The sequence below is a fragment of the Cyphellophora attinorum genome (genome assembly GCF_001299255.1).
Source record: "Cyphellophora attinorum strain CBS 131958 chromosome Unknown Contig55, whole genome shotgun sequence".
NCBI classification, from domain to species: Eukaryota; Fungi; Ascomycota; class Eurotiomycetes; order Chaetothyriales; family Cyphellophoraceae; genus Cyphellophora; species Cyphellophora attinorum.
Window position 1 is genome coordinate 66,435 of NW_017253283.1, and position 24,009 is coordinate 90,443.

A 24,009-nucleotide genomic window follows, 5' to 3' on the forward strand; every position below is an offset into this window, starting at 1 on the left:
TCGCGGCGTTTTCCGAAATCTCATTTGACGGAGTGCTTGAATGCAGCCTCTAGGAGGTAGACATTACTTAGTAGCTCTGGTCAAAATATTTTGGTGAGCCTACGTGGCTGAAGGCATACACAGTATACAGAATGTGGTCACGAAAGGAGCCGTCAAATGAGAGCGCTGCGAGTGTTCGGTTTGAGGTCGTATCCACGGATACCAGCATCCTGCCGGACAAGCTACATCGGCGACCCGGCTTCATGCATACGACATATGTCCTTTGATGGAAGCCGCTCTCTCGTGCCTACACCTGATAGAGCGCTCCTGGGCCACTGATTCGAAACAAGGCGATAGGGAGCATCAAGTGAAAGCACCAGATATGCCTACCGAAGACGCCTTGTTCGCGGATGACTTCACCCACCCTCAGCCTATGAATGGCATTCGTTGAAGGCTGAGACCTTGGTCTGCAAAGCTTTGTCGCCTCCTGCCTGACCTCAGAGCTCAACGCCTTTCAAATGGCACATATAACTGCTTCTACGCGACTTCCTTAGTCTTGCAATCCCTAACACATCCACTAATTCTGTACTTAGTCCCGCTGGCTGTTATCACCAACATACTCGTGGTTCTGCCTTGCCGCAGGGCTCAAAAGTCGACACCCTGCTCCATAACATCTTCAGGTCGTCCCAAATCCATCCTCTCGGAACTCCTCGGGATCACCGTGATAGCTCCAACAAGATGCCTACCCTCGATACGATACCCCCGGAAATTCGTCTCAACATCTTCGGCTACTACATGCAAGATCTGACTTGCAAGGTCGCTCTCTATATCAAGCCATCATGCTTCAAACATCACCCTGACGACGAGGGTAATGCCGCCCTAATCGAGGAAGACATCAGACTGTCCATCACATTCACTCCCATTCGCAGTCACATCAAGACTCACCCACCTCTGTCGTACAATCAGAAGTCCTTCTACAGTAGCCTCCTGGCCAGCAATCGAAGCATCCGACAGGAATTCATCGCGTACGTGACCAAAGACCTCCATCTGGATCTTGTCGGTGGTGGTGCACCCTGCAACAACTGCGCGTCTCTCGATACTGCTTCGGACTTGGTTCATGAACCTTGGCGAAGCTTAGTAAAGACTGCCACGCTTGCCTTTCCCACTGCGTGGCCCAGTGATGGCGATTTTGTGAGACTGCGGAATTCTCTGTCTGACGGTTTCCCGGCGCTTCGCAAGGTATTTCTTCCTGGAGCTGACCTGGGGTACGATTATAGTGGCGATCGCAGAACCTTTCGTGGTTATCGTACGATCGGGCATCAAGTCTTTCGCTCTTTTCCGGCGGAAGTGACGGAGGCCCTGAAGACGAATTTGGAGGCTGAAGCGCTGTGGAGAGTTACAAAATGGCTAAAGCGTTACGACGCAACAGCAACCAGCTGTGGCCGGGTAGAGTGGGAATCACTGATGACCGTCGGCTATTCCGACTATGTTTTCAGAATACCTGGTATGCCATGGCCTGGATATCGTGCTGGCGGAAAGTATGGGGTAAGTCAATCTCTCAGCGACTTGCGAAACGTGACAAACGGTGTGGCTAACGCAACGGAACAGAAAGTACTGGTCAAGAAGAACGTTGACGGCCGCGTCTCAGCCACCTTGACGGTGACAGACCACCTTTCGGACGACCGACGCCAAGGTGTCTCGTTTGAGCATAGATACGATGGCTTCGTCTTCGGCACGTTCCCAAACAGAGATGGACCAGGTAGCATTCGCAACGTTCCCTTGGTCTCATACACAATCGAGATCTGAGTGAGCAAAGATCTCTCAAGGCCCCATCAGCAGTCGGAATGGGATGGAGCCGATCAATTAGCTGCTGCCGGCGTGGGACGACGTTGACGGCCTTCCGATCCTAGTCACAGCAAAGCTATAGACTCCAGGTCATCGATGCGGGAACCCGGACGAACGAATACACAGAGAAATTGGTCACCGCCCTGTAGGGCAGGCAGACAGGCAAGGAGGTACTTGGACGGAGACACGCACTAATACGGATGGAGACGTGTAGGCGAAGCCTGAGGTGCACATCGCAACTCAGAACTGGCAGCAACGATGGTAGCATTGCTGTAGGTACGCGACAGAATAGCGATTTCCGGTCACGAGTGCCCATCTACGCATGTATATGAAATGAGAATCTACCCAGCTGCTACTCACAATTATAGCAACACGTACGGCAACGTCTGACTCGATACTCGGACATTGTCCGTTCGAAATGGTGTACTGGAGAGCAACAGGCGAAGGCGGCTGCATCTGTCCACGAAAGGCTGTAGTGCCATGAAACAACAACTTCGTCAACACTTCTCTGCAACATCACCTAAAGTCCGTGACCTTTGATCTTCTCAGGTTCGTCCGTCACAACTTGTTTGTCACTGGGCACGCTTCACCTGCTCCCCAAGGCTACCGATAATTCCATCTACGCAACTTCTGGCAATCTTCCGCACTCTACTCATCCTCATCTCTCTGAGGAAACAACGATCCGCCATTCCTGCTCGTTACATGCACGTCTAGAGAAGGCACCTGCTGAAAGCCATCGACGTTGTCATACTAGAATTGCGCAGTCAAAGGTGCGTATACCACAAGGTCTTCCTTGGACCGCGATGATCTGGCTGTTGCGAATACTGACGATTTTTCTCATAGCCACACACACGAGATGTATACCCTCGACACAGTACCATCAGAGATTCGTCTCAAGATATTCGAGCAGTTCATGCAAGGTGCGGCATGCACCTTAGTGCTCTACGTACAGCCTCCATGCCCCAGTCATCACCGCCCTGCGAGCGACACGAAAGATGTCGTCAAGAAGGAGAGCAACCTGTTGGTTGTCTTTCACTCGAAAGGCCAGTCTCTCAGAGTTGTCAAATCGCTGGTGTTCTACAAAGAAGCCTTCCACGGTAATCTGCTAGCCAGCAACCGCAAGATTCGTATTGAATTCTTGGGCTACCTGGGCAGAGATCTCCATCTGGTTGTTGCACCTGCTAGCGCTAAGGGGACCACGTTTACCGGCTGCGACAACTGTTGCCCCATCGATAGCTTCTCCGGCCTGGTACACGAGCCCTTGAGAGGCCTGGTCAAGACAATAGCAGTCGGCAAGTTTAATGGTCTCGTCCCACTGCGAGCTGCGATACCCCATGGCTTTCCGACGCTTCGCAAAGTCGTACTACCACCTCTGCGTCTGGGTCTAGATGTCATTGGAGTCGATCTCCATGCATACGCTTCTACATCGGCACTCACCTTGCCCGAGATCGTGGTGGGACCCCTCAAGCAAGCCCGTGAGTCCAGAGCTGCTGAGAGTCTCTCCAACTGGCTGCGCCGCTATGAGCTATCGCAGAACAAGGGCAATGCGACGGTGTGGGAGATGCATGGAATAGCCGGCACGGTCGAGTTACTCTTCGGAATGAAGCGTCCCAGATATGTCAGAGACTATTCGGAAGCCATTATTGGCGATTTGGCCGTAAGTCATTAGCCTCAGCTGTGAAGCGAGACAAGAAAGCAGCCTGACTGACATCATGCTCTAGGAATTCTCGATGAAGAAGCAGACAGATGGCGTCCTATCGTTTTCCTTCGAACTGAGAGACGTGTTCGGCGAAGCTCGTCGGAAAGGGTACGAGGACCCTTTACAGTTCTACCGAATAGAGTATTAAGGAGCGCATCGACCCTACGACTTTGCTCACCTCACGTCGTTCGCGTTCCTGGCATGGCGAGGAGTAAAAAGAACGCGCGTTCGCTGGCATTCGTGCGCCAGGATGAGCCAATCGGGCACAATAGTCACAACAAGTATGATGGACTTGAAGCGTCCGAGCGAGCGCCGCAGCACAGGCATGATGAGGTGAGAGGCCCAGTCCTGGGGACTGCGGAGGATCACGAGGATGGAAATAATTCCCAGCGTGCTCCTCGTCACCTTGGAATTGTATCTATCAAAGACGCTCTCACGAGATCGGACCATGGCTGAAGGAAGAGGGCAGTGTTCGATCGCGTGCGAATCAGTTTAGAGACTTCTGCAGTACACACAAGTACCGCCAGGTAGAAACGACAACAAAGCAAGACGCAACGTTGCCATTTACTCTCACAGGATGCCTCTTCAGTATGCTCCTGACAATGGTGAAGCTATATCGCGTTCGGCTCTCAATCACAATGTCGTTGCCGTACAGACGAGGCCGGGTCGCATTGGGCGAATTAGCCGAATGGTAGGCGTCATTCAAGTTGGGTGCGTGGGGTCGAAGCGTTAAACGAACTTCTGACTTCACGTGAACATCACCAACACTGTCAGTGAGTCCCAATACACACTCACCCGAGCATCGAATCAGTCTAAGACTGGCTAGAGGGCTACTTCGGGTCCTTCGAGCATCCAAGTCATCTCCTGCGTACCAAGCTCGCCCTGACGTTGCGGAACGCGAAGCCTGTTGACGCTTCTCTACGAGGAACCGAATATCGATTCTGGTTGGCAGATCTCAGCAAGACCACCTGGCTGCGCAATTATGCAGGATGCTCTCAGAAAGAGGCTGTAAAAGGGCGATACCTCTGACTGATTGTGGGTCGGCATGGATACAAGGCGCAACAGTGTCCTGCTCGATAAGGTACATCATCGTCTGGGTAGAAGCGCGCAGATAAGTGTATAAGGTCTACATTATGTTGGAGACCATTTAACTCTGGCCCCATTCAACAGCATGGTTCAACAGTACTCTGTAAGCTGGCAACGAAAAAGAGCCGATAGAGCGGTAGGTGAAAGCACCAGTCATGCCTACACAAGGCTACATTGCAGCTGACATGTTCACCTTGCTCTCCTTCATAATCTTCAAGTCACCAGCAGTTGAAGGCTGAACAGTTCACGTGACCCCTCTTGGTCCACACCTTGATTGTGCTGTCTTGATCTTTTGACGATCCGTTAGAAATTCCCTTGGTTATGCACGTCATTCACACTTCTGCGCTGTACAGCTGGTGGACACAAAGCTCGCCTGGTCTATCTCACTGCTTTCCGGTGTGTCACACCTTCCTTTCAGTATCCCATTGGCTATTGTCGCTGACGGCACCTTCCACAGCATCTTCGACCGGAGCAAACAAGATGGCCACTCTCGATACGATACCAGCAGAGATCCGCCTCAAGATCTTCGAGCAATATATTCGGGACTGGACTTGCAGAATCGCTCTCACTATCACACCGTCTTGCTCCAACCATTCCTTCACCAGTTCTCACCGCTCCCACCGTTACTCCGATGACAGAGGCCACATCCGCACGAGGAGCCAGCTACTAATCAATTCCACTCCTGTCGTATACGATAACCTGTGCACCGGTCTCCTGGGCAGTAACCGCAAGATTCGGCGAGAATTCATCGCTTGCTTGGGCAAAGATCTCCAGTTGGACGTCTTCGCCTGCAGCGACGTCTGCGATAACTGCGATAACATCGACAATGTCTCAGACTTCGTCGACGAACCTCGGAGAGGGCTGGTCAAGACAATTGGAGTCGAGATCCGAGGCGGCATGGTAAAACTGAAGCCACAGAGATCGATCTCTGATGGCTTTCCAATAATTCGCAAGGTGTCTATCCCGAGACATTGGCAACCAATTCATCTTGGAGACGAGCTGATCGGAGCCTGCTTCCGCAGTGTCCACGATACCAGGTTTTACGACCCCGGCATCCATGTGCAGCAGGTTTCCGATACTGATGTGCAGCGTCTAAGAGAAGTCTCTGAGGCTCAAGCTCTCGAGATGTTCTCTAGTTGGCTGCGACACCTGGATGCGACCACGACAAGTGGCAACGGACCAGAGTGCGAATCGTCCATGACGGTTGGAAAGGTCAAACACTCCTTCACAGGCAATGGTCGTGATACATGGTCGGGGGACTATGCAGTAAGCTCTCCGTCGCAGGTTCTACGTGAGATGATGCAAAGGTTAGCTGACACAACAACATAGACAATCCTCGTCAAGAAAGCACCCAGTGGCTCCATCTCATTCACTTTTACTCCAGTCGATACCCTCGACAAAGCAACTCGATGGTTTGATAGAAAACTGGCGAAGGAGCGTGATCTCGTTCAGAGCGGCCGTAGATCGAGCTATTCACCTTTTATGAGGCGGTTCCAGGGGCAACAGCCAGGCAATACTGCACCTCAACGCACGTTCATTTGGTTCTGAACCACGCGAGCCTGCTCTGCCGTTAGACAACATCTAGAGCAGGACTTGGGCGGTTGCTTTCGTGGCTATGCATGTCCAGGAGAGACGTTGTTAGGCAGAACATGGTCCCAGCGGCAAGGAAGCGCACCCAGTTGAATAGCAATAATTAGGCAAGGCAGCCGCTGACAGACACAGCAGACCGCGTTGCCACGAACGAATATCATCTGTCTCTTTCTGCGATTTCACCTGAAGTCCGAAACTCTTTGCCTTACTTGTTTGTTTACTACATCACATCTTTCTTGTCACCAGGCGGACTTCAAATTCTTTATAGGCTACAGATAGCTGCGACATCCCCGCCGACTTCTGTGGATCTTCCACGTTGCAGCAATCGAGATACCTCGGTCAGACCGCGATTCGCCACTTCTGCTCGTTGCACGTATTGCCCGTACTAGTTCCGGTCATCAAAGGTATGCCACGACATCCTTCTCGAGCGTCTTTTGTCGACTTGCGTCGATACTGACGCACTTTCTTACACGGACAAGATGCACACCCTCGACACGATCCCTCCTGAGGTCCGCCTCAAGATCTTTGAACAGTACATGCAGGACTTGGACTGCAAGCTCGCGCTCTACATCAAGACATCCTGCTTCAATCATCATCCCGAAGGCAACGGCAGCGGCGCCATCATCGACGGAGACGTGAGACTGTCTGTCACCTTCACGCCCAAAAGTCAACAAGGCACATATCGCACATCGAGACCTGTTCATACCTGGCCTCCAGTTTCACGCAACGAGCAATCATTCTACAGTAGCCTGCTGTCCAGCAACCAGAAGTTGCGCCGTGAGTTCATCGACTATCTAGGCAAGACTCTGCATTTGGACGTTTTGAGTGGTGGTGCTCCGGGCGACAGCTGCGTTACCATCGGACGGGTCTCAGACTTTGTTCCTAAGTCATGGAAGGATTCGGTGAAGACCATCGAACCAATTCTCCGCGGCAGATTCGTCAAACTTCAGACGTCTCTGTCTGATGGCTTTTCGACGCTTCGTAAGGTGGTTCTTCCCGACGAAGCGCTGGGTGCTGAGATTGGGTCCACAGTCGAAGGCCACTCTTCTATCCTCCCAGACATCGACGTGGGCCCCTTGAAGATCGCCTCCGAGGACGATGCAACCGAAGTCTTCTCAGAATGGCTACAGGAGTTCGACTCAACGCCGAGTCGCGGCAGTGGAGCGGAATGGGAGTCGCGAATGACCGTTGGCTTGTGCCACCATAGCTTTGGAGGCAATAATCGACATTATGCTAGCTTTGGTGGATATGTTGCGGTACGTCGTCAATCTCCCTGGGCCCTACGGGATACAAATCGAGAGCTAACACAGTACCACAGGATCTCCTAGTCAAGAAGGAAGCCAATGGTCGCATCACAACGACGTTCCAGAAGAAAGAATACTATGAGACACCGAGATGCACGAAGTTCAGTACCGTCAGAAAGGAAAGCGATGGCCGTATCATAGGCACCTTCCACGCCGATGCCGGCTACAAGGACCTTCAAGAAGGTCACAACGTGGAGGTTCCCATGAGTTACTACCATATCTCCTTCTGAAAAGAGCAAGTTGGCTCAGTAGGTGACTAGCACTGAGAGCCGAGCACCTTCAATCCACACCTGGGCATAAGAGATGAGATCGTCGCCGGTCACAAATGGACCTCCACATCACAACGGCGCTTCTGGTTGAGCACATGACCATCGATCGATACGCGCACGGATGAGCATTCTCACCGATGAGACACATCCACCCATAAGCAAACGAGCACACACGGACACGCATGAACCAAGACGCAAATGGGAGGAGGAAAGCATGGCTGACAGTCGAAAGCAACGAATGCTAGTCCTCCCAACCATGACATGGCAGCAATATCTACAGAAGTAGTAGCTAGCCTTCCCCATCTCACAAACCAAATGAAATGCAAAATCAACCCTCCACTCCATCCCTGCTTGCACCGCTACCTCTGTCTCGACTCCGTCCACTCTTGCACCAGGCCATCAGGCGGGCGCTACCCACTCATACGCGCGAGGTGCGCCATACCCCGATATCTTCTAAACACGTCGTAACAAGCATACCTTACCCTGTCCATCACTCCACAGCAACAATATCAGGCAACTCCCCCAAATCGACCATGACCCCCGGCGCGCTAATCCCCTCTTCCGCCTCCCTGACCACATCCACCACCCGAATCGCATCGACCTGAAAGGTCCCGGCTTTGAGTGCAACAAATTCGATCTCTCCTTCGTGACACTGCCCTGGTCCTAGACCACTGACGCGGAGCTCAGGAGTGAGGGCGATGATGTCGCCTTGATTCTGCGGGCTGTGGTGAGAGTGTTGAAGAGCGTAGAGTATGTTCTCGTCTACGACGGCTTGGGCGATGTTGTTCTGTTCGGAGGAGTCGGGGTTGTTGAGGGTGTGTTGCTTGTCGCGAGATCGACCGGAGGTTATGGAGAGGCGGGAAGTGTGGCGTTTGACGGACGCGATGCTCGCAGCTTGGGCGGAGTGGCTCTTGGAGATCCGTGGTAGCGGATAGATGGCCAGCTTGGCGGCGCGGGTGGACTGATTGTTTACCAGCAACCGCCAGGTGAAGGGAATGCCAACTTTGACTGGGTCTGTGGGCGCGGTTGAGGAGATGGAGACGCCGGTGAAGGTGGAGAGGTTTAGGGTTGGTTGAAGGGTTGTGTTGAGGGCGGTGGGCTGAGTCTGGCCTTGACTGTGGCCAGTGCTCTGCTGATTGTTCGTGTTGTTCAGTGGGAGGCTCGCTGGCCGGTGAGGACGCTGCATCGGCTGGTTAGGCCCGCCGTATGTTGGGTTGAGGGCTTGGAAGAAGTCGATATTGGTGGTGTAGTCCATTTGGACCCGAGGTTGGCAGAGTTTGGAGACGGTGATGGAGAGCTCGAGGCGGATGGTGAGGACGTCGAGGTTGGAGAGCTGCGTTGTGTTTCCGGTGGCGGGATTGGTGTCGGTTCTCGGAGCTTGCCGAAGTCGGTATAGGAAAGTTGATATGTCTCGAGACCTGCATTTGATGGAAAGGAGGTCTTTTGTGAGATCCTCGACTGTTCCGTGTGCAATGGACACTTGAATGTTGTTGATTTCTGCTTCGAGTTCGACGTAAGGGATCACTTCGATGTTCAGAGCTCCAATGATGCATTGATCGGACCTGTGGTAAGTCATCCTGCTACCCACGACAGGCACGAGGCGCATTCTGGCAGACATGTGCTCGATTCTGGATTGCTGTGGTGCGGGCGTCTGTTCAGGTACGATTTTGGTCAAAGCCGAAGCTGGTAAGTATGGCTGAGCGCCTTGTCCGGGTGGCAGCCGCAAAGTGTCGAACACATTCTTCTCGATGGCTTCGAAAGGTTGAAGCAGCCTGTTCCGAGCGCTCGAATCATCAGGGTACGTGACGGTTAGCACGGAGTAGAACGAGACGGCTGGATCCATCATGCGGACCCGCGGTCTGGCGAGCGTGATCGAAGCAGGCCAAGCCAATACCAACGATGTCCGTTGGCTGTGCCCGGTCTCCTGAGCCACAACGATGGGCTCCTCGGTCAGATCAAGAGTGATGGAGGAGATCATGTCCCTAACGGCGTCTGCCGTGGAGCCATTTGAGGCGGCAACATCCTGAGCCCACGCCTCGACCCTGATGTTCGCCTTAGACAAGATCGCTTTCAGCACATCTTCATCACATGGTGGGACGGATAACAGCACCAAGACTCGTAAGCGCTCGTCTACAGGAGGTGAGCTGGAGTTCGTGTTGTTGTGGCCGAGACGCAAGTACCTATGAAGACAAGATCTCGGCGTTTGATATTGATCAAGCCGGAAGTCTCTGAAGACCGTGTATCTGATGTCGCTGCAAAGACTTCAGCGAGCTCAGAGGTAGTGTCTTGGGCTACAACTACCTCAATTGCGGTCGATTTGAGGATCGCTTTCTCGGCGTCCATCATTGCTTAGATCAAGACGCGACATTCGCTGCTGACACCGTGATGCGTCTTGACGCATCACCGGTGGAGGCTCAGTGCTTCAAGTTCGATCATGCTGTCGCCGATTTTTGCTCCTGCTACATTGGACGAGGCATTCACTGCGCCTGCCGTGCAGTGAAGGAGTGATATGGCAAGTGGGTCTCGCCAAGCCGACAGAAAGGTGAATTCCGAGCTGCCTTTTGCCGGGCTCGCCTCTTACAGACTCGAATTATTTTCATCTCATACTACTGCATCAATCGCTGAGTCAGTCGTTGATGTGTGCTGCAGGCCCAGTCAAGACGATACGATGAACGGGTTTCCAGCGCCTCCGTCTGTCTGGGCGGAGGCTAAAGCACCTGATGGCCGAACATATTTTTACAACTCGGCCACGCGAGAAACATCATGCAGAAGCCGAAGGAGCTCATGACGCCCATCGAGCGCGCTCTCGCCGATCAGCCATGGAAGGAGTACACCGCTCCGGATGGCCGCAAGTACTATTCGAACTCGCAGACGAAAGCGACAGTCTGGGAGATGCCAGCCGAATATCGCGATGCGCTCGATGCTGCACAGCAAGGCTCGAGACCGCATCCACCGGCGCCATCCTTCGTGGCTGGCGGCTCGACCGCCCTATCCGCCTACAATCCCGATGCCCCAGCGAACGTTTACGAAAGTCGCAAAGCAGATCTAGCCTTGCCGCAGATCAGCAAGGAGGTCGTGCCAGACTACTCGACTTTTCAAGACGCCGAAGCGGCTTTTATGAAGCTCCTCAAGCGCATGAACGTACAACCGGACTGGTCCTGGGAGCAGGCCATGCGAGCGACCATCAAAGACACTCAGTACAGGGCGCTCAAGGACCCGAAAGACCGCAAGGCAGCGTTTGAGAAATACGCGGTTGAGGTTCGACAGCAAGAAGCGGACAGAGCCAAGGATAGATTCGCTAAGCTCCGAGCAGATTTCCTTGATATGCTGAAGACACATCCAGAGATCGAGCACTTTAGTCGCTGGAGGACCATTCGACCCATCCTCGAGCGCGAGACGGTCTTCAGGGCTGCAGAAAGCGAAGACGAGCGCAAGCAGCTCTTCGAAGAATATATCGTCGATCTCAAGAAGCGAAATATCGAACAGGAAGCCGCACGCAGGAAGTCTGCTCTCAGTGACCTAACGCCCATTCTGCAGGGACTCAATCTCGAGCCATACACCCGCTGGTCGCAGGCGCAGGAAATGCTCGAAGCAGATGAGCGCGTCAAGGCTGACGACAACTTCAAACTTCTGAGTAAGTCAGACGTTCTGATCGCTTTCGAGAACCACATCAAGTCCCTTGAACGCACTTTCAATGATGCTCGACAGCAGCAGAAACAGAACAAGGCCAGACTCGAACGTCAATGTCGTGATGGCTTCTCAGAACTTCTGCAAGACCTGCGCAACCAAGGCAAGCTCAAGGCCAACACCAAATGGAAAGACGTCCTCCCTCTCATCGAAAATGATCCTAGGTATGTAAACATGCTTGGACAAGCTGGATCTACACCACTGGACATGTTCTGGGATGCTATTGAGGAGGAAGAAAATGCGCTTCGAGGAAGACGCAACGATGTCTATGATGTGCTAGAGGTATGTCCGCTTCCCGCTCTTCAAATGAACATTACTGACTGCTTTCGCAGGACAAGCGCTATGAGGTTCACCCCAAAACAACGTTCGAAGACTTCTTTGACGTGGTTTCAACTGATAGACGCACAGCCAAAATCGACAAGGACACCCTGCAGCTCATCTTTCAACGCCTACGTGACAAGGTCGTCAAGCGCAACGAAGATGAGAAGCACGCTGCCGATCGGCACCAACGCCGCGCTATTGACGCTCTTCGTTCCCGCATCAAGCACCTCGAGCCACCTGTCCGCATGTCGGATTCATGGGACGACGTTAGACCGCGCGTCGAGAAGACCGAGGAGTATCGAGCTCTCGACAGCGAAGACGCTCGTAAGACTGCTTTCGACAAGGTCTTGAAGCGGCTAAAGGAGAAAGAGGAGGATCATGAACGAGATCGCGAGCGTCATCGACCCCGAAGCCGTAGGAGCGATGAGCGCGAGCACCGCAATGGCCACCGCGACTCGAAGCACGGTCGCCTGTCTCGCAGCCCTGAACCCGATCCATATGAGGCGGATCGCCGCAAGGCAATGGCCGCTCGCGAGAAGCAGTACCGCAAGAGCACCGGGCTCAGTCCTCCACCGGATTCTCCCCGCGAGCGCCATAGAGATCGCGACCGTGAGCGAGATCGAGACCGAGACAGAGACCGCCGTCGCCAAGATGATCGCCACGGCCGACTGGACAGAAGCCCGTCACGCCAGCTCAGCTCTTACGACCGCGAACGTCGCGATCGCGAAGAGGAGCGCGAACGCCTTTATCGAGCTCGTGGCGATCCTCGCGGAAGTCGAGACGAGCTCAACTACGGCGATGACGCCAAGAGCGTGGCCGGCAGCGAACGCCGGCGCCGAAGAGAAAGCGATGGTGAGAGCGCGGCCAGTGGCGATCGACGGAGCGCCAAGCGACATCGCCGAGACTCACGAGACCGGCGAGATCGGCCAGTTCGAAAGAGCAAGACGCCTGAACTTAAGACTGCTGAGAAACCTGAGTCCGAAGAACCGGCTGGAGTCCACTCTGGTAGTGAGGAGGGAGAGATCGAGGAGGATTGAAGAAGATATCTTCTATTCGACCAGGTCAGTTCTCCGGATCATTCGAACACAATCCTCTAGCACCAGATCTAGGATCTGGACTACTGTCTGCCTTGCCGCACTACAGTCAGCGAACAAAGCACAACGCAGCGAGACAGAAGGGAAAGCATTGGGTATGTATCATCTTTCGTCAACGGTCTGCCTGACCTCGCAGACGCCACTCGAGAGGCATACTGCCAGTCGCTATAATCGCTCGTACAAGATTCTACATCACAGCACAAGACCTTTCGAGTACGGTGATCTTCTCAGGTGCGTGCACTCTCAACAAAACAAACGCGGCTCAATAGATTGCCTTCGTTTCTACATCATAAATTACAAAAAGTATCTTGCCTGATCTGAAGCTTCTTCCTTGCCAACGTAGTGGACTATCGTTTCTCCCAACGCCTGCACGTATGTGTGCTGTGCCGTCACACAAACCCAAGCCGCTCGTTCGCCATCCTCCTCATCTCCCTCTGGCCCTCACTCAACCCGTCCGCCTCAACCTCAAATCTCTTGAATCCCATCGCCCGCTCCCCCTCAGCACTCAACAAATTCTCCCTCTTCGCCCCAAAGTCCCCGTCTGACTCCCACTCCCACTCCTTGTGCTCGTACCCCGCCATATCCTTTGGCGGCATCCCTGTCTCAAATGCCTGCTTGATACCTACCAGGTTCTCCAAGTTATACTCACACAACGGCACGCAAGCGTTGTACACTACACTACTATCCCTCTCCCCACTGTGCGCCTTGTCGACCGAATGGACCAGATCGCAGTGCCAGAAGACATAGTCCCCCGGCCGTACAGGCGGGATTCCGACGATGGACTTGTCTAGATTCAGATGCGGATGGAGGGTGTTGGTGGCTTGAATTGTAGGTCCGCAGGGGTGGCGCCGGGGAACAAGGGGGTAGTGTTGTCGAAGGATTCGTTTAGGATGAAGTAGGGGCGAAGCATTTGGTAGGCGGTGGTGAGTTTCAGCGAGGGGAGGAGACGAAGCGTGCCGGAGTTCGGGGATGTGTGGCTGAGGGAGAGCCAGCCTTGGAGGGAGCGGAAGGCAGAGCAGGATTGGCCGGTGTAGTATAGGTCGGTCTTCGCTTTTGACCTGTGGTCTGCAGCCCATGCGTCGTAGTCTTCCCATTTGCCCTCGAAGATCTTTTGGTAGCACGCTCGGTATGAGGGGTCTTCCCATCGCTCGATTGCGCCGCTGTCTTGGTGGGCGTTGAGAGTGTATTCTACGCGAATCTGCATCAGCGACTAATGCTCTCGCCCCAGGATTCTGGCCTACTGGGCGGAATCACTCACCAAGTCCAGGCCTCCTGATCCGGAATCGATCCGCATACACAACCTGACTGTCAAGATCGAACAAGCACCCTGCCTCATCTTCCACGTGCCACAACCGACTCACCGCATTCATGGCCTTCATGACCCTCGGGTGACTCCGGATCTGCACCTGCGGCCGCGTCCAATACAGACTATACGTGGTCGGATTCGTCTTCGGAAAGCCATACGCTTTCGGGTGATTCTTCGTGTAGGCCTTCAGCTCAGCCTCCCATGCCGTAGCCTGTGCTTCCGAAACAACATCTCGGATGATCACACATCCTGTGTCGTGGACGACACTGACCAAGCTAGGTGGCAATTGGCCGCCATTGCTTTCGATGATGGAAAAGTCGACCTCGGGAATTGCTTTGGGGCCAAGTCCCGCAATCCGTGATGACTCCCGCTCGAGGGCGTCTTTGAGACGGGCATAGGACTCGCTCACCCTGTCGCGATCTTCTGGCTTGATAATGGCTTGTTTGAGCTCGGAGAAGCGCTGTTCCAGCAATGGACAGCTGCGCAGATCAGCATCTGCGTCTAACAGATGTGCGCCTTGGGGTAAGCTCACGGATACTGCTCCTGCGTTTTGACCGTGGTCTGGCTCATGGTAAGGGCTTGTGAGCCTTCACTCAAGTCGAAGGGATACAAACATGCTGCATTGTGGCGGTTGCTCGCTCTATGCCTCCAGCGACATCGATCACATCAGGACTGAGAGCTGTTCCCCGCGTGGAGAAGGCGGAGAAACTTTGAGTTGTCTTTGGCGAAACTCAGCAGATCGATGCAATGCTCATAAGGTTGACTCGTTTGCACACGCAGAGTGTTGGCGAGACAATTATTCTTTGCATTCGGTTCTAATCCCGAAGATCGTTCTAGTGAGCAATGTCAGTGATGTTGACGAAGCCCAGGGCGCCTTGGCGCGATGCCACAAGAATCCGCCTTCCACAAGACCGGCTGACATGCCTGGGCACGTGCCGGATAACACGAATATAATTCCGGGATTTGTCACACCGAACAGATCAGAGAACTTCGGCCAAGGTTCAGCACTGATGAAACAATACTGGGCCGTAGACTTGCTGGCGAGAAGACCTACACGATGACAACTGTCACAAGGCGTCGCACATCAAAGTGGCAATGACGGTGTCAGTGAGAAAGGAAGGCGCTCGCATACCTTCATTCTGGGCAGGTGGCAGTGCATGGTGTCTCCTACTGGATGACCTCACCCTCAGCCAACACCACAGATACCGCATATGCTCAGGCAAAATATCGCTGCTGTGATGTTTGCGCATCTTCCGGCCCACTGTGCTAAGGTTGTATGCTCGAAATGTGTGCTCAATATGTGTATCATAAAAACAGGTCATTTGCCCAAGAAGAATGCTCAGAAACAAAAAGAGTGCCCACCCATGTTTCATGCTCATGCTCAGGCGCAGCTTCGAAACCCTTCTGCTGCCACATCGACACTCGCTTGATCTTCATCTCACCCATACTCTTCGTCCCGGCCTTACCGCCTCGGGCTCCGTCCACGTCTTGGACCACTGGTCGCGGTCGTTCCAGAAGGTGACGCGACTGTTAGGACTGTTGTTGACCCACGGCTTTCCGTTCTTGCCGTCGGTGAACCACCCGTTGCTGCCGCCGACGGCGACGTTGAGGATCAAGTAGAAGGGCTGGTCGAACGGTGCGCTGGGGTTGCCGGTCTTGGACCAGGGATCGGTGTAGGCGGTGCCGTTGGGCATGGCGAGGGGGAAGTTGCCTCGTTGCCAGAGTGGTTCCTTGAATTTGCTGCGAGAAGGTTAGCTAATCGGCGAGGGCAGTGGGGAGCCTTGCAGCGACTCACGTGTAGAGCACCTGCAACAGCTGCGTGTCGATGTACGTATACAGGAAATCGGGCGTCCAGACGAGACCAAACGTATGGAACTTGTCCGAGAAGGTCGAGTGCAGCGCGTTCTTGCGTGAGTTGGTGCGCCACCAGGCATCGTTGGCGAAGTCGGGCCCCCAATGCAGAGCGCTTGAGACGATGTTGTCGCCGCCCATGATGTATGTGTAATTGTTGCCACGTGACTCGCAGATATCAATCTCGCCCGAGAGCGGCCACGGGCCGTAGGTGTTGTTTACAGGCAACATCCAGATGGCGGGCCAGAGCCAGTCACCGCTGGGCAGCTGAGCTTCGACTTCGATCTTGCCTGAAATCTTCGTTAGCATGTTGACGGTCATGGCTTGACTGAGTCGGGATTGCGGTTGTGGATCTATTTTCGGTGGAATGCTTACCATATCGGATTGTCGCGCCCTTCTTGCTGTTGACACGACCGCTTTTGACGGGGTTGACTATCGTGCCGTTTGTTGTGTTTGTCGAAGTGACGCAACTGTCCCATGGCATGCCCTCTGCTGTGCAGACTTTGTCCTCGATGAGATTGATGACGTTGTTCTTGTAGATGAGGTCCTCATCCTGGACTGTTGGCTTGATGACGAGCATGCCGTTCTCGATGAATACATTCTCATCGGTGACCGTAGTCTCCTCGAATTGCCCATTTCCGTACCCTCCAACCTCGGCTTCTTTGGTCCAGATGCTGTCTCGGAGGCCTTGTGAGAAGTCCTCATCCAGAATTTGGCAGTATCCTGGCAGTTTATTTTGCTGTAAGCCATCCCACACAAGCGCTCCCGTGCATCCGATTCCGAGTATGATGCCGATTATTGGGAACCATGTCAGCCAGGCTTGTCGATGATTCTTCTCCCTCAACCACGGCTTTTCTATATCGCCTTTGGCTTTCCGTCGTGAGTGGAAATATGTGCTGGGCTTCTCATCTGTGAAGGAGGCTGCTGCCGACCGTGAGTAGTCGTTTCGTGATGTGGCTGTTGAGTATGGCGGTGAAACTGTTGTGAGCTTTGGCTCGAGTGCTTTGGGCACCTCAGCATCTTCGTCCCTCCAGAAGGAGAGATCGTTGCCGTTCGAGCGTCCGTTGTTCATGTTGGCGTCTATGGTGTACTGATAGCGAGAGCGGACGCAAAAGAACTTCAAGAGAACTGCAGGATGGCTTTCACGACCGTTGAGAATTGACAGCGGACGCGCCGACTCCGTGGCGGCTGTCACGAATAGGGTCACAATCTCACGGATCCAAGTGTACCTGGCTGGCCGAATGGAGTCAGGCACGCTCAGCTGTACGAACCCTGCGGTGGAAATGAAGAGTGTAGATTGTCGAGGTCAGGGAAAGGAAGTGGAACTTTTGCTGAGAGCCCCTCAGATACAGGAGGTTTCTGTCGAGCGAGCGAGGCGACCTTTGCCGACCGAATCGCTCATCTCCTGCACAGTCGAACTTACCAGTGGATGTCTCATCATAGCGGTCGTTTCCCGACAGCTCTTTCGTCTCATCGGACGCTTCGCTTAGAGCAAGCGTAGAATTACACCGATGGCGTTCTTTGGTACCGGCGCCAACCCAGCGGCAGAGGCGTCCAGCTAATGCAGGAACGACGCAGGAACAGAACTCAATAGTTGAAGCAATCCTAGGTGATTACGTCTGGACTCTCGACGCTGGATCCTGGAACAAACGGAATTTACCATGTTTCTTGGCAGTTGTATACCAGAATAAATTTTCGGAAGGGTGATACTTCGGGGCGAAAAAGCCACAGACAGATAAGGAATCGGTAGCCATGCACGTGCGCCCAGCTACCCCCAAATGAGGCCATGTCGAGACCAGGGACAGACTTTTGGTCGACAATTATCAACCGTTTCGGATCAGAACTTACCGCGGGTCAACTGACAACAGGTGACTCTGTGAGTATGCTGGATCGACCACATGTCTCGGTACATGAGCTTTCCGACAGATCACGTCCTGTTCGTACCACTACCCTGGCTCAACGTGCAGTGCCGATCGAAAGGCGGATATGATTACCATGGTTCTCGTGTTGGACAACGGTTTTGGCCCGGATGAGAGAATGCCCGTGTTGTTGTTCAGGGGTGTGATCGTAGATCCTCCAAAGAACGTTCGACTAGTCTTATCTTTGTATCGATATTAGGCGCCGTAGAAGTTTCTTTGATAGCCATTGTTCAGCCTGGTGGGTTAAGAAGCCCAGATTCAGACTCAGGAGACAGGGGTAACAAGCACGAAAAGAGATTGTGATGATGGCGTGGGCGAGATCCCAGCTCGAGCTTGCCCCACTTTCGTCCCGGCCAAGCTCATCAAGTGGGGTGAGGTGAAAAAGTCTAAAGATACCGCTGATTTGGTCTGGCCGCAAGATTGTTCCAAGCTCTCCAAGTCGTCAACAATTGAAACTTTTCTGCGGGCAGCGATATCGCTGACAACGAAGTTGCATCAATCCATGTATGTTCTCAGGCTGCGAGACCCTATGAGTCCAGTGTCGCGACATCTCGATCATGAAGCCTTATCCCATGCCGTCTCACACCTTCGTCCGCAGGCCTCCCAAGTGCCGGGACACCTTTCATTATGGCGTGCAACTACCGCAGCGACGGACGCAGGACTGTTCCTCGGAGCGCCCGTTCCCACACGAAACACCGCGCAAACCCATAAGGTGTATACAAGCACTGCTTTGGGACAGTTGTCGCGGCTAGTGCCTGAGCTAGAACTTATCTGGACAGTATAGTGAGTCTACGACGGCCTTTTTCATGCTGTGGCTGTAGCATGCTTTGCACCAAGACGTTTGTTACCCACTGCGGCGCCATACACAGATCCATAACCACGTTCTGGTTCTCAATGACTCCTCATCGGTCTTCAGCTCGCCCTCAGCCGAGCGTACACTCGGACGCAGCGCAGTAGGCGAATGCACGGAAATCGCTGATATCGCGAGCGAGTGCTAGGCATATCCCAGTGATGGTAGCGCGGCTGATCTCCATCGGTACGCATGAATTGCACTACACCAAATCTCGCTATGTCAACTGTCGCCCTCGTGGTAGCTGACCGAGTTTCACAAACTTACAATCGGAAGAGCTTTCGCCGGCCAAAGCATCCGGCATAGCCTGAATCCTATCCAACCTCGAAGGTGGGCCGCCAGAGTATCGACTATGGCTGGACCATGCAAACACCACCCCGGTCGGTGTCGAGGACTGATGGGGGCTCATCACATCTCACTTCCACATGCGTGGAAAGGTCAGTACGGTCAGGGAGCAGGGGCTGATGCCAACATAGGACACAGCACACCAGCTCAGCCAAGGACCCGGAGGGCCTTGAGTCGTTCTCTTGGACCATCTCGTCGTGCTTCTGAGTGTTTGCCTTACTCTCTGTCTTGATTGCGCATTCAATCTTTCCTTTCCTTTGACCATCCACTCGTTACTTGCGCTCGTGGGCGCTGCCATTCCTTACACTCACCACAGCCATTCTTTACACCCAACACAGTCACTCGCTTGATATCCAACACTCTTCTTTGCATCATATTACTATCTTTAATACAACCCATACAACATGCCAGCCATGGAGCTTTCGCCAATCCGGCAGGCGAGTCTCTCATCACTCAGCCCGTACTATGGATACGGACCCGGAAACGACAACCCGAACCAGACACACGGCCATAGCATACCACCATCACCCTCGAATATGTCAGTCAGGTCGATGGAGAGCTATCGCTCCAACGAAGGTATTGTCAGCGGCGACTCGGTGAAATGCGATATCATGGCCAAATTCTTACGTCAGCGGCAACTCGAGAAAATGTGGTCATATAATGCAAACTCCGAGGAAGGTGTCATCCTCAAGCGTGGCAAGGACGACTTCGTGTGCCAACCCAAGGGGCTCGTCGGCGTTCAGGATGGCTTTTATGAACAGATCTGCCGACTGAACGTCAAAGTCGCCATCACTGTGTCGACAGATGTTATCCAAACTTATCTCAGCAGTATCGATACCCTCTATGTTCCGTTGGCGGATGGCCGACGGATACAGGTCCTCCAGGACATTCATTCCTTGGCACGATCAAAGAAGCACCACTTCGCCGCCTTCATTCGGTCCCCGGATCCGAAAATGATTGTCTGGCACGACGATCCAGAACAAGTGGTTGCTCGGGCTGAGCAGATCGAGTCGCTTCTCGTTGCAAATCTGTGGCGTGGTGCCGCCCAGCTTGAACAAAGTCGACCAGGCTCCAGGATAGACACCGCGCCGCCAACGCCTGGCCCTGATGGCAAAATGACGCCACTGAAACAGACCTTCCGCCTGAAGGAGAAGGAAGTCATCTCGAGTGATGACTCGGACGTCGACGTGGAGATGACGTTCTGCGACCTACCGCGCAAGACCAGACTGTATCAATCGATACTAATCGGGATCACTGCCATGATCGCCGTCACGGCCTTGGGAGTTGGCTGGCGATACATTGCAGTGGAAATCAGTGTTGACCACAACTGGATGCGATTGGCTTTTCTCGTTGTTGTGCCTTTCCAGGCTTGGCTCGGTTGGTTCTTCTTCCAAACTCTGGTCACCGGGCTGTCACAGTTGTTCGGACCCGTGAACCAGATGTTGACAAACTCTCGGTCGTTCTCTGGCATCAGATCAAAGCGAATCAATACACCTGGCCGCCAGCTTCCTCACGTGACCGTTCAGTGCCCGGTCTACAAAGAAGGTCTCGAAGCTGTCATCGAGCCGACTATGGTCTCGATTCGTGACGCGATCTCAACGTATGAGATGCAAGGCGGCACAGCAAACATCTTCGTCAATGATGACGGCATTCAGCTCATCCCCGAAGAGGAGGCTCGCGCACGCCGGGACTACTATGAGGAGCACAACATTGGCTGGGTGGGCGCCCCAAACATGACCCGAAAGGTAGTGGATTCGTTCGTCCTGGAAAGTTCAAGAAAGCGTCCAATATGAATTACGCGATGAACGTCAGCGCACGCGTCGAGGACAAATTGACACGCATCTCGCGCCACGCTCGCTGGAACGACCAGCTCGAGGAAGAGGCCTACCGGGATGCTCTTGACCAGGTCATCAAGGAAGACCAGGGCAGAACTTGGGCAGATGGCAATGTTCGCATCGGTGACTACATTCTGATCATTGATTCCGATACACGAGTGCCCGAGGACTGCTTCCTGGATGCCGTGTCAGAAATGGAGCAGAGCCCCAGGGTAGCTATCATCCAGTTTTCGTCCGGTGTTATGAACGTCACGACAAGCTTCTTTGAGCTGGGCATTACTTACTTCACGAATCTGATCTACACGGCTATTCAATTCGGCGTGGCAAATGGTGATGTTGCGCCGTTCGTCGGACACAATGCTATTCTCCGATGGTCTGCTCTCCAGGACATTTCATACAACGAGGATGGCGTTGAGAAATATTGGGCAGAAACTACAGGTATGTAACCTTCCAATGGCCTGGACCTTGTCATGTATGCTTACTTGCTGTCTAGTGTCCGAAGACTTCGACATGGCCCTCCGACTACAGTCCGCCTCGTACGACCTTCGATTCTCTGCATACTTCGGACGAGGCTTTCAAGAAGGTGTCTCTTTGACTGTTTACGATGAGTTGTCACGTTGGGAGAAATATGCCTACGGCTGCTCGGAACTGATCTTCCATCCTCTCCGATACTGGCCAACCCGTGGTCCATTCACGCCGCTGTTCCGCAGATTCATCACCAGCAACATGCCATTCATGGCTAAGATCACAATCATGAGTTATATCGGAACATACTACGCCATCAGCAGTGCTTGTAAGTGCCATTCCCGAATCTTCACGTGTTTCGTGCTGACCGAGATGGTGCAGTCTTCCTCACAGTCATGAACTACTTCCTCATCGGCTGGTTCAACGGCTACCTCGATCACTACTACGTCGACAGCTTTAAGATCTACTTCTCGATCGTCATAGTTTTCCAGGCGTTGGGTGTCGTCAGTCTGGCCGTGCTTCGCTACCGTGTCGAAGGCCGCAACCTCTTCCTCGCCTTCCTCGAGAATCTCAAATGGCTTCCCCTCCTCACAATCTTCCTCGGAGGCATCTCAATACATGTCTTCCAAGCTATCGCATGCCATATGCTCAGCATCGACATGAGTTGGGGCGCCACCGCCAAGGAGGCAAAACGGACGAGTTTCTTCGCTGAGATTCCGACGATCTTGAAGAAGTTCAAGTTCACGTTCGCGTTCTGCCTGATCATGACGGCGGCGATGATTGTGCTTGCCGGTGTTGGGCCCGTCGGTGCGCTCATTCCTTATGATTGGCAGATCACGGGCTTCGTTGCGATATGGCCGATTTCGGTGCTGATCACGTTCCACTTCGTAAGTTTGCTATTTTCCATGCTAGCGATCTTCAAGACTTATGCTGACCGTCTCGCTTCACAGCTCATGCCACTCGTCCTCAACCCAGGTCTTATGCAGTTCACATTCTAAACGGGAGGCGAGGCTCCCATCACATATTCTTGGGCGGCCTTCCTGGGCATTAGCGGCACGGATAGACACGGGCGTACACCATGATTTCTGGGAGCTTGGACTTAGACATTTCTTTCGAACAGAAGATACATGGCGGTCGCAGGACAGGGCCTTGTCCAATTTCCTTCATTACAGCTTACTTGCACAAATAGAGACGAGACATTCCACACAGAAGTGGACTTTGACGAACACACGGGAGGCTATGCACATGGTCAGAATATAATATCTTGTCTTCCCTTTCACTGCACTGCCCGCAACATCCTCGAAGATCACAGTATCATGAGGTGCCTGATTCCTGAGCCGTTTAGGGCCCACCGAGTCGCGTACAACCTCGTTGGACGACGTTGATACGAGATCGGATGACAAGCATGAACGAACGCCGGATGACAAGATCATAGTCCCGGCGCTAAGGCACTCCGACTCGCCAATGCAGCTATTCAGCTTTTCACCGTCGATATTCTGAGACCGGTTGACTCGGGGATCATATGTCGGCCGGGACTTCTTGGGCCCTGGAGCTTCTCAATATCGTTCTCATTATAGATATCTCTGATTGCACGACGCAACACCGACGCATGACTCAGATCGACATCGTGATCAGGAAATGCGACCATGCCTGTCCATGAGGCGGTCCGCGCTGTGGCCCACGCGTGCTTCGTGCGACGGAGATCGACACAATCATAGGGGTGTAACCGCAAGCGACACCCTCATGGACACAGTGCAGCACGCAGGATGTCGGAGGACTCCGCACAAAAGTCCAACAACATCATTTCTTCGCCAAACCAATACCATCCAAATTATCAAACGCACGCTTGCTCAACAGGAAAGTCCACAAATCCACGCTCAATCCCAACCAAAAACACCACACTCTCACTCAGAAATTCTCCTTCCCAAAATGAAACTCAAACCCCCTCTCCCCTGGCTCACTATACTGATTACACTTAACCGCTAACTCACTCCCTAACCCCTTCGGCCCACAGAAGAACACGCCCGCCTCGCCCGGACAATGCAACTGCTTGATCCCCTTGAAAATCAGATCCCAATTCGGCCTCCCAAATTCGTCGGCTGCTGCAAACCCGTCACGGGATCCCGCTCTTCGTAGTTCATTTGGATGTTGACTGCGTCCTCATGTGAGATCTTGGCGGTGAGGTACGCGCGCACTTCAATCTGGCGGAGCTTGTCGTCTTCTTCGATGGCGGAGAGCAGGGATTTGAACCATGCGAGGGAGCCGAAGTCGCGGCAGATCCAGAAGAAGTAGACTTTGCGGAGGCGGGTGGTGGCCCAGGTGTCCGGGTTGGACATGCGGTACCAGGTCGATTTGAGGATCGAGGCGAAGGGCGTGACGCCGATGCCGGCGCCGACGAGGACGGCGGTTTCGTAGTTGAAGACGCCTTGCGAGGCGGTTGAGAAGGGGCCATCGATGCAGATGTTGGGGAAGAGGCGCGGGCCGTGCTTGTTTGCGCCGTTGGCTTTGCGGTTCTGACCGTGCCGAGCCGCCGAGAGGACGCAACTATTACCCGTCACCGCAAC

At 53.6% G+C, this 24,009-nt stretch overlaps 11 protein-coding genes across 11 annotated transcripts; 6 read left to right on the forward strand and 5 right to left on the reverse strand.

Annotated features, from left to right (window-relative positions):
• Positions 1 to 717: 717 nt before the first annotated feature.
• Positions 718 to 1,785, forward strand: AB675_4934 (uncharacterized protein; the record flags this gene model as incomplete). Its single annotated transcript, XM_018145107.1, has 2 exons — positions 718 to 1,524; positions 1,588 to 1,785. 2 exons carry the CDS (start codon positions 718 to 720, stop codon positions 1,783 to 1,785), a joined length of 1,005 nt encoding a protein of 334 aa, XP_017994573.1.
• An 895-nt stretch (positions 1,786 to 2,680) lies between these two features.
• AB675_4935 (uncharacterized protein) lies at positions 2,681 to 3,671 on the forward strand (the record flags this gene model as incomplete). The annotated part of the gene is made up of 2 exons (XM_018145108.1): positions 2,681 to 3,481; positions 3,546 to 3,671. 2 exons carry the CDS (start codon positions 2,681 to 2,683, stop codon positions 3,669 to 3,671), a joined length of 927 nt encoding a protein of 308 aa, XP_017994571.1.
• Positions 3,672 to 5,089: 1,418 nt separating this feature from the next.
• On the forward strand, positions 5,090 to 6,157 carry AB675_4936 (uncharacterized protein; the record flags this gene model as incomplete). The annotated part of the gene is made up of 2 exons (XM_018145109.1): positions 5,090 to 5,875; positions 5,939 to 6,157. The coding sequence occupies 2 exons, from the start codon at positions 5,090 to 5,092 to the stop codon at positions 6,155 to 6,157; spliced, it is 1,005 nt and encodes a 334-aa protein (XP_017994578.1).
• Positions 6,158 to 6,678: 521 nt separating this feature from the next.
• On the forward strand, positions 6,679 to 7,733 carry AB675_4937 (uncharacterized protein; the record flags this gene model as incomplete). Its single annotated transcript, XM_018145110.1, has 2 exons — positions 6,679 to 7,455; positions 7,518 to 7,733. The coding sequence occupies 2 exons, from the start codon at positions 6,679 to 6,681 to the stop codon at positions 7,731 to 7,733; spliced, it is 993 nt and encodes a 330-aa protein (XP_017994554.1).
• A 529-nt stretch (positions 7,734 to 8,262) lies between these two features.
• On the reverse strand, positions 8,263 to 10,115 carry AB675_4938 (uncharacterized protein; the record flags this gene model as incomplete). The annotated part of the gene is made up of 2 exons (XM_018145111.1): positions 8,263 to 9,902; positions 9,953 to 10,115. The coding sequence occupies 2 exons, from the start codon at positions 10,113 to 10,115 to the stop codon at positions 8,263 to 8,265; spliced, it is 1,803 nt and encodes a 600-aa protein (XP_017994586.1).
• A 420-nt stretch (positions 10,116 to 10,535) lies between these two features.
• AB675_4939 (Pre-mRNA-processing protein prp40) lies at positions 10,536 to 12,817 on the forward strand (the record flags this gene model as incomplete). Its single annotated transcript, XM_018145112.1, has 2 exons — positions 10,536 to 11,741; positions 11,792 to 12,817. The coding sequence occupies 2 exons, from the start codon at positions 10,536 to 10,538 to the stop codon at positions 12,815 to 12,817; spliced, it is 2,232 nt and encodes a 743-aa protein (XP_017994564.1).
• Positions 12,818 to 13,168: 351 nt separating this feature from the next.
• Positions 13,169 to 13,470, reverse strand: AB675_4940 (uncharacterized protein; the record flags this gene model as incomplete). Its single annotated transcript, XM_018145114.1, has 2 exons — positions 13,169 to 13,240; positions 13,270 to 13,470. The coding sequence occupies 2 exons, from the start codon at positions 13,468 to 13,470 to the stop codon at positions 13,169 to 13,171; spliced, it is 273 nt and encodes a 90-aa protein (XP_017994561.1).
• Positions 13,471 to 13,667: 197 nt separating this feature from the next.
• On the reverse strand, positions 13,668 to 14,750 carry AB675_4941 (uncharacterized protein; the record flags this gene model as incomplete). Its single annotated transcript, XM_018145115.1, has 3 exons — positions 13,668 to 14,062; positions 14,133 to 14,659; positions 14,713 to 14,750. 3 exons carry the CDS (start codon positions 14,748 to 14,750, stop codon positions 13,668 to 13,670), a joined length of 960 nt encoding a protein of 319 aa, XP_017994583.1.
• An 863-nt stretch (positions 14,751 to 15,613) lies between these two features.
• AB675_4942 (Beta-1,3-glucan-binding protein) lies at positions 15,614 to 17,103 on the reverse strand (the record flags this gene model as incomplete). The annotated part of the gene is made up of 3 exons (XM_018145116.1): positions 15,614 to 15,920; positions 15,976 to 16,321; positions 16,407 to 17,103. The coding sequence occupies 3 exons, from the start codon at positions 17,101 to 17,103 to the stop codon at positions 15,614 to 15,616; spliced, it is 1,350 nt and encodes a 449-aa protein (XP_017994570.1).
• A 2,446-nt stretch (positions 17,104 to 19,549) lies between these two features.
• On the forward strand, positions 19,550 to 22,443 carry AB675_4943 (uncharacterized protein; the record flags this gene model as incomplete). Its single annotated transcript, XM_018145117.1, has 5 exons — positions 19,550 to 20,863; positions 20,917 to 21,418; positions 21,474 to 21,773; positions 21,827 to 22,332; positions 22,396 to 22,443. The coding sequence occupies 5 exons, from the start codon at positions 19,550 to 19,552 to the stop codon at positions 22,441 to 22,443; spliced, it is 2,670 nt and encodes an 889-aa protein (XP_017994566.1).
• Positions 22,444 to 23,511: 1,068 nt separating this feature from the next.
• Positions 23,512 to 23,989, reverse strand: AB675_4944 (uncharacterized protein; the record flags this gene model as incomplete). The annotated part of the gene is made up of 1 exon (XM_018145118.1): positions 23,512 to 23,989. A coding segment is annotated over one exon (478 nt), but the record flags the coding sequence as incomplete, so codon positions are not given.
• Positions 23,990 to 24,009: the final 20 nt, after the last annotated feature.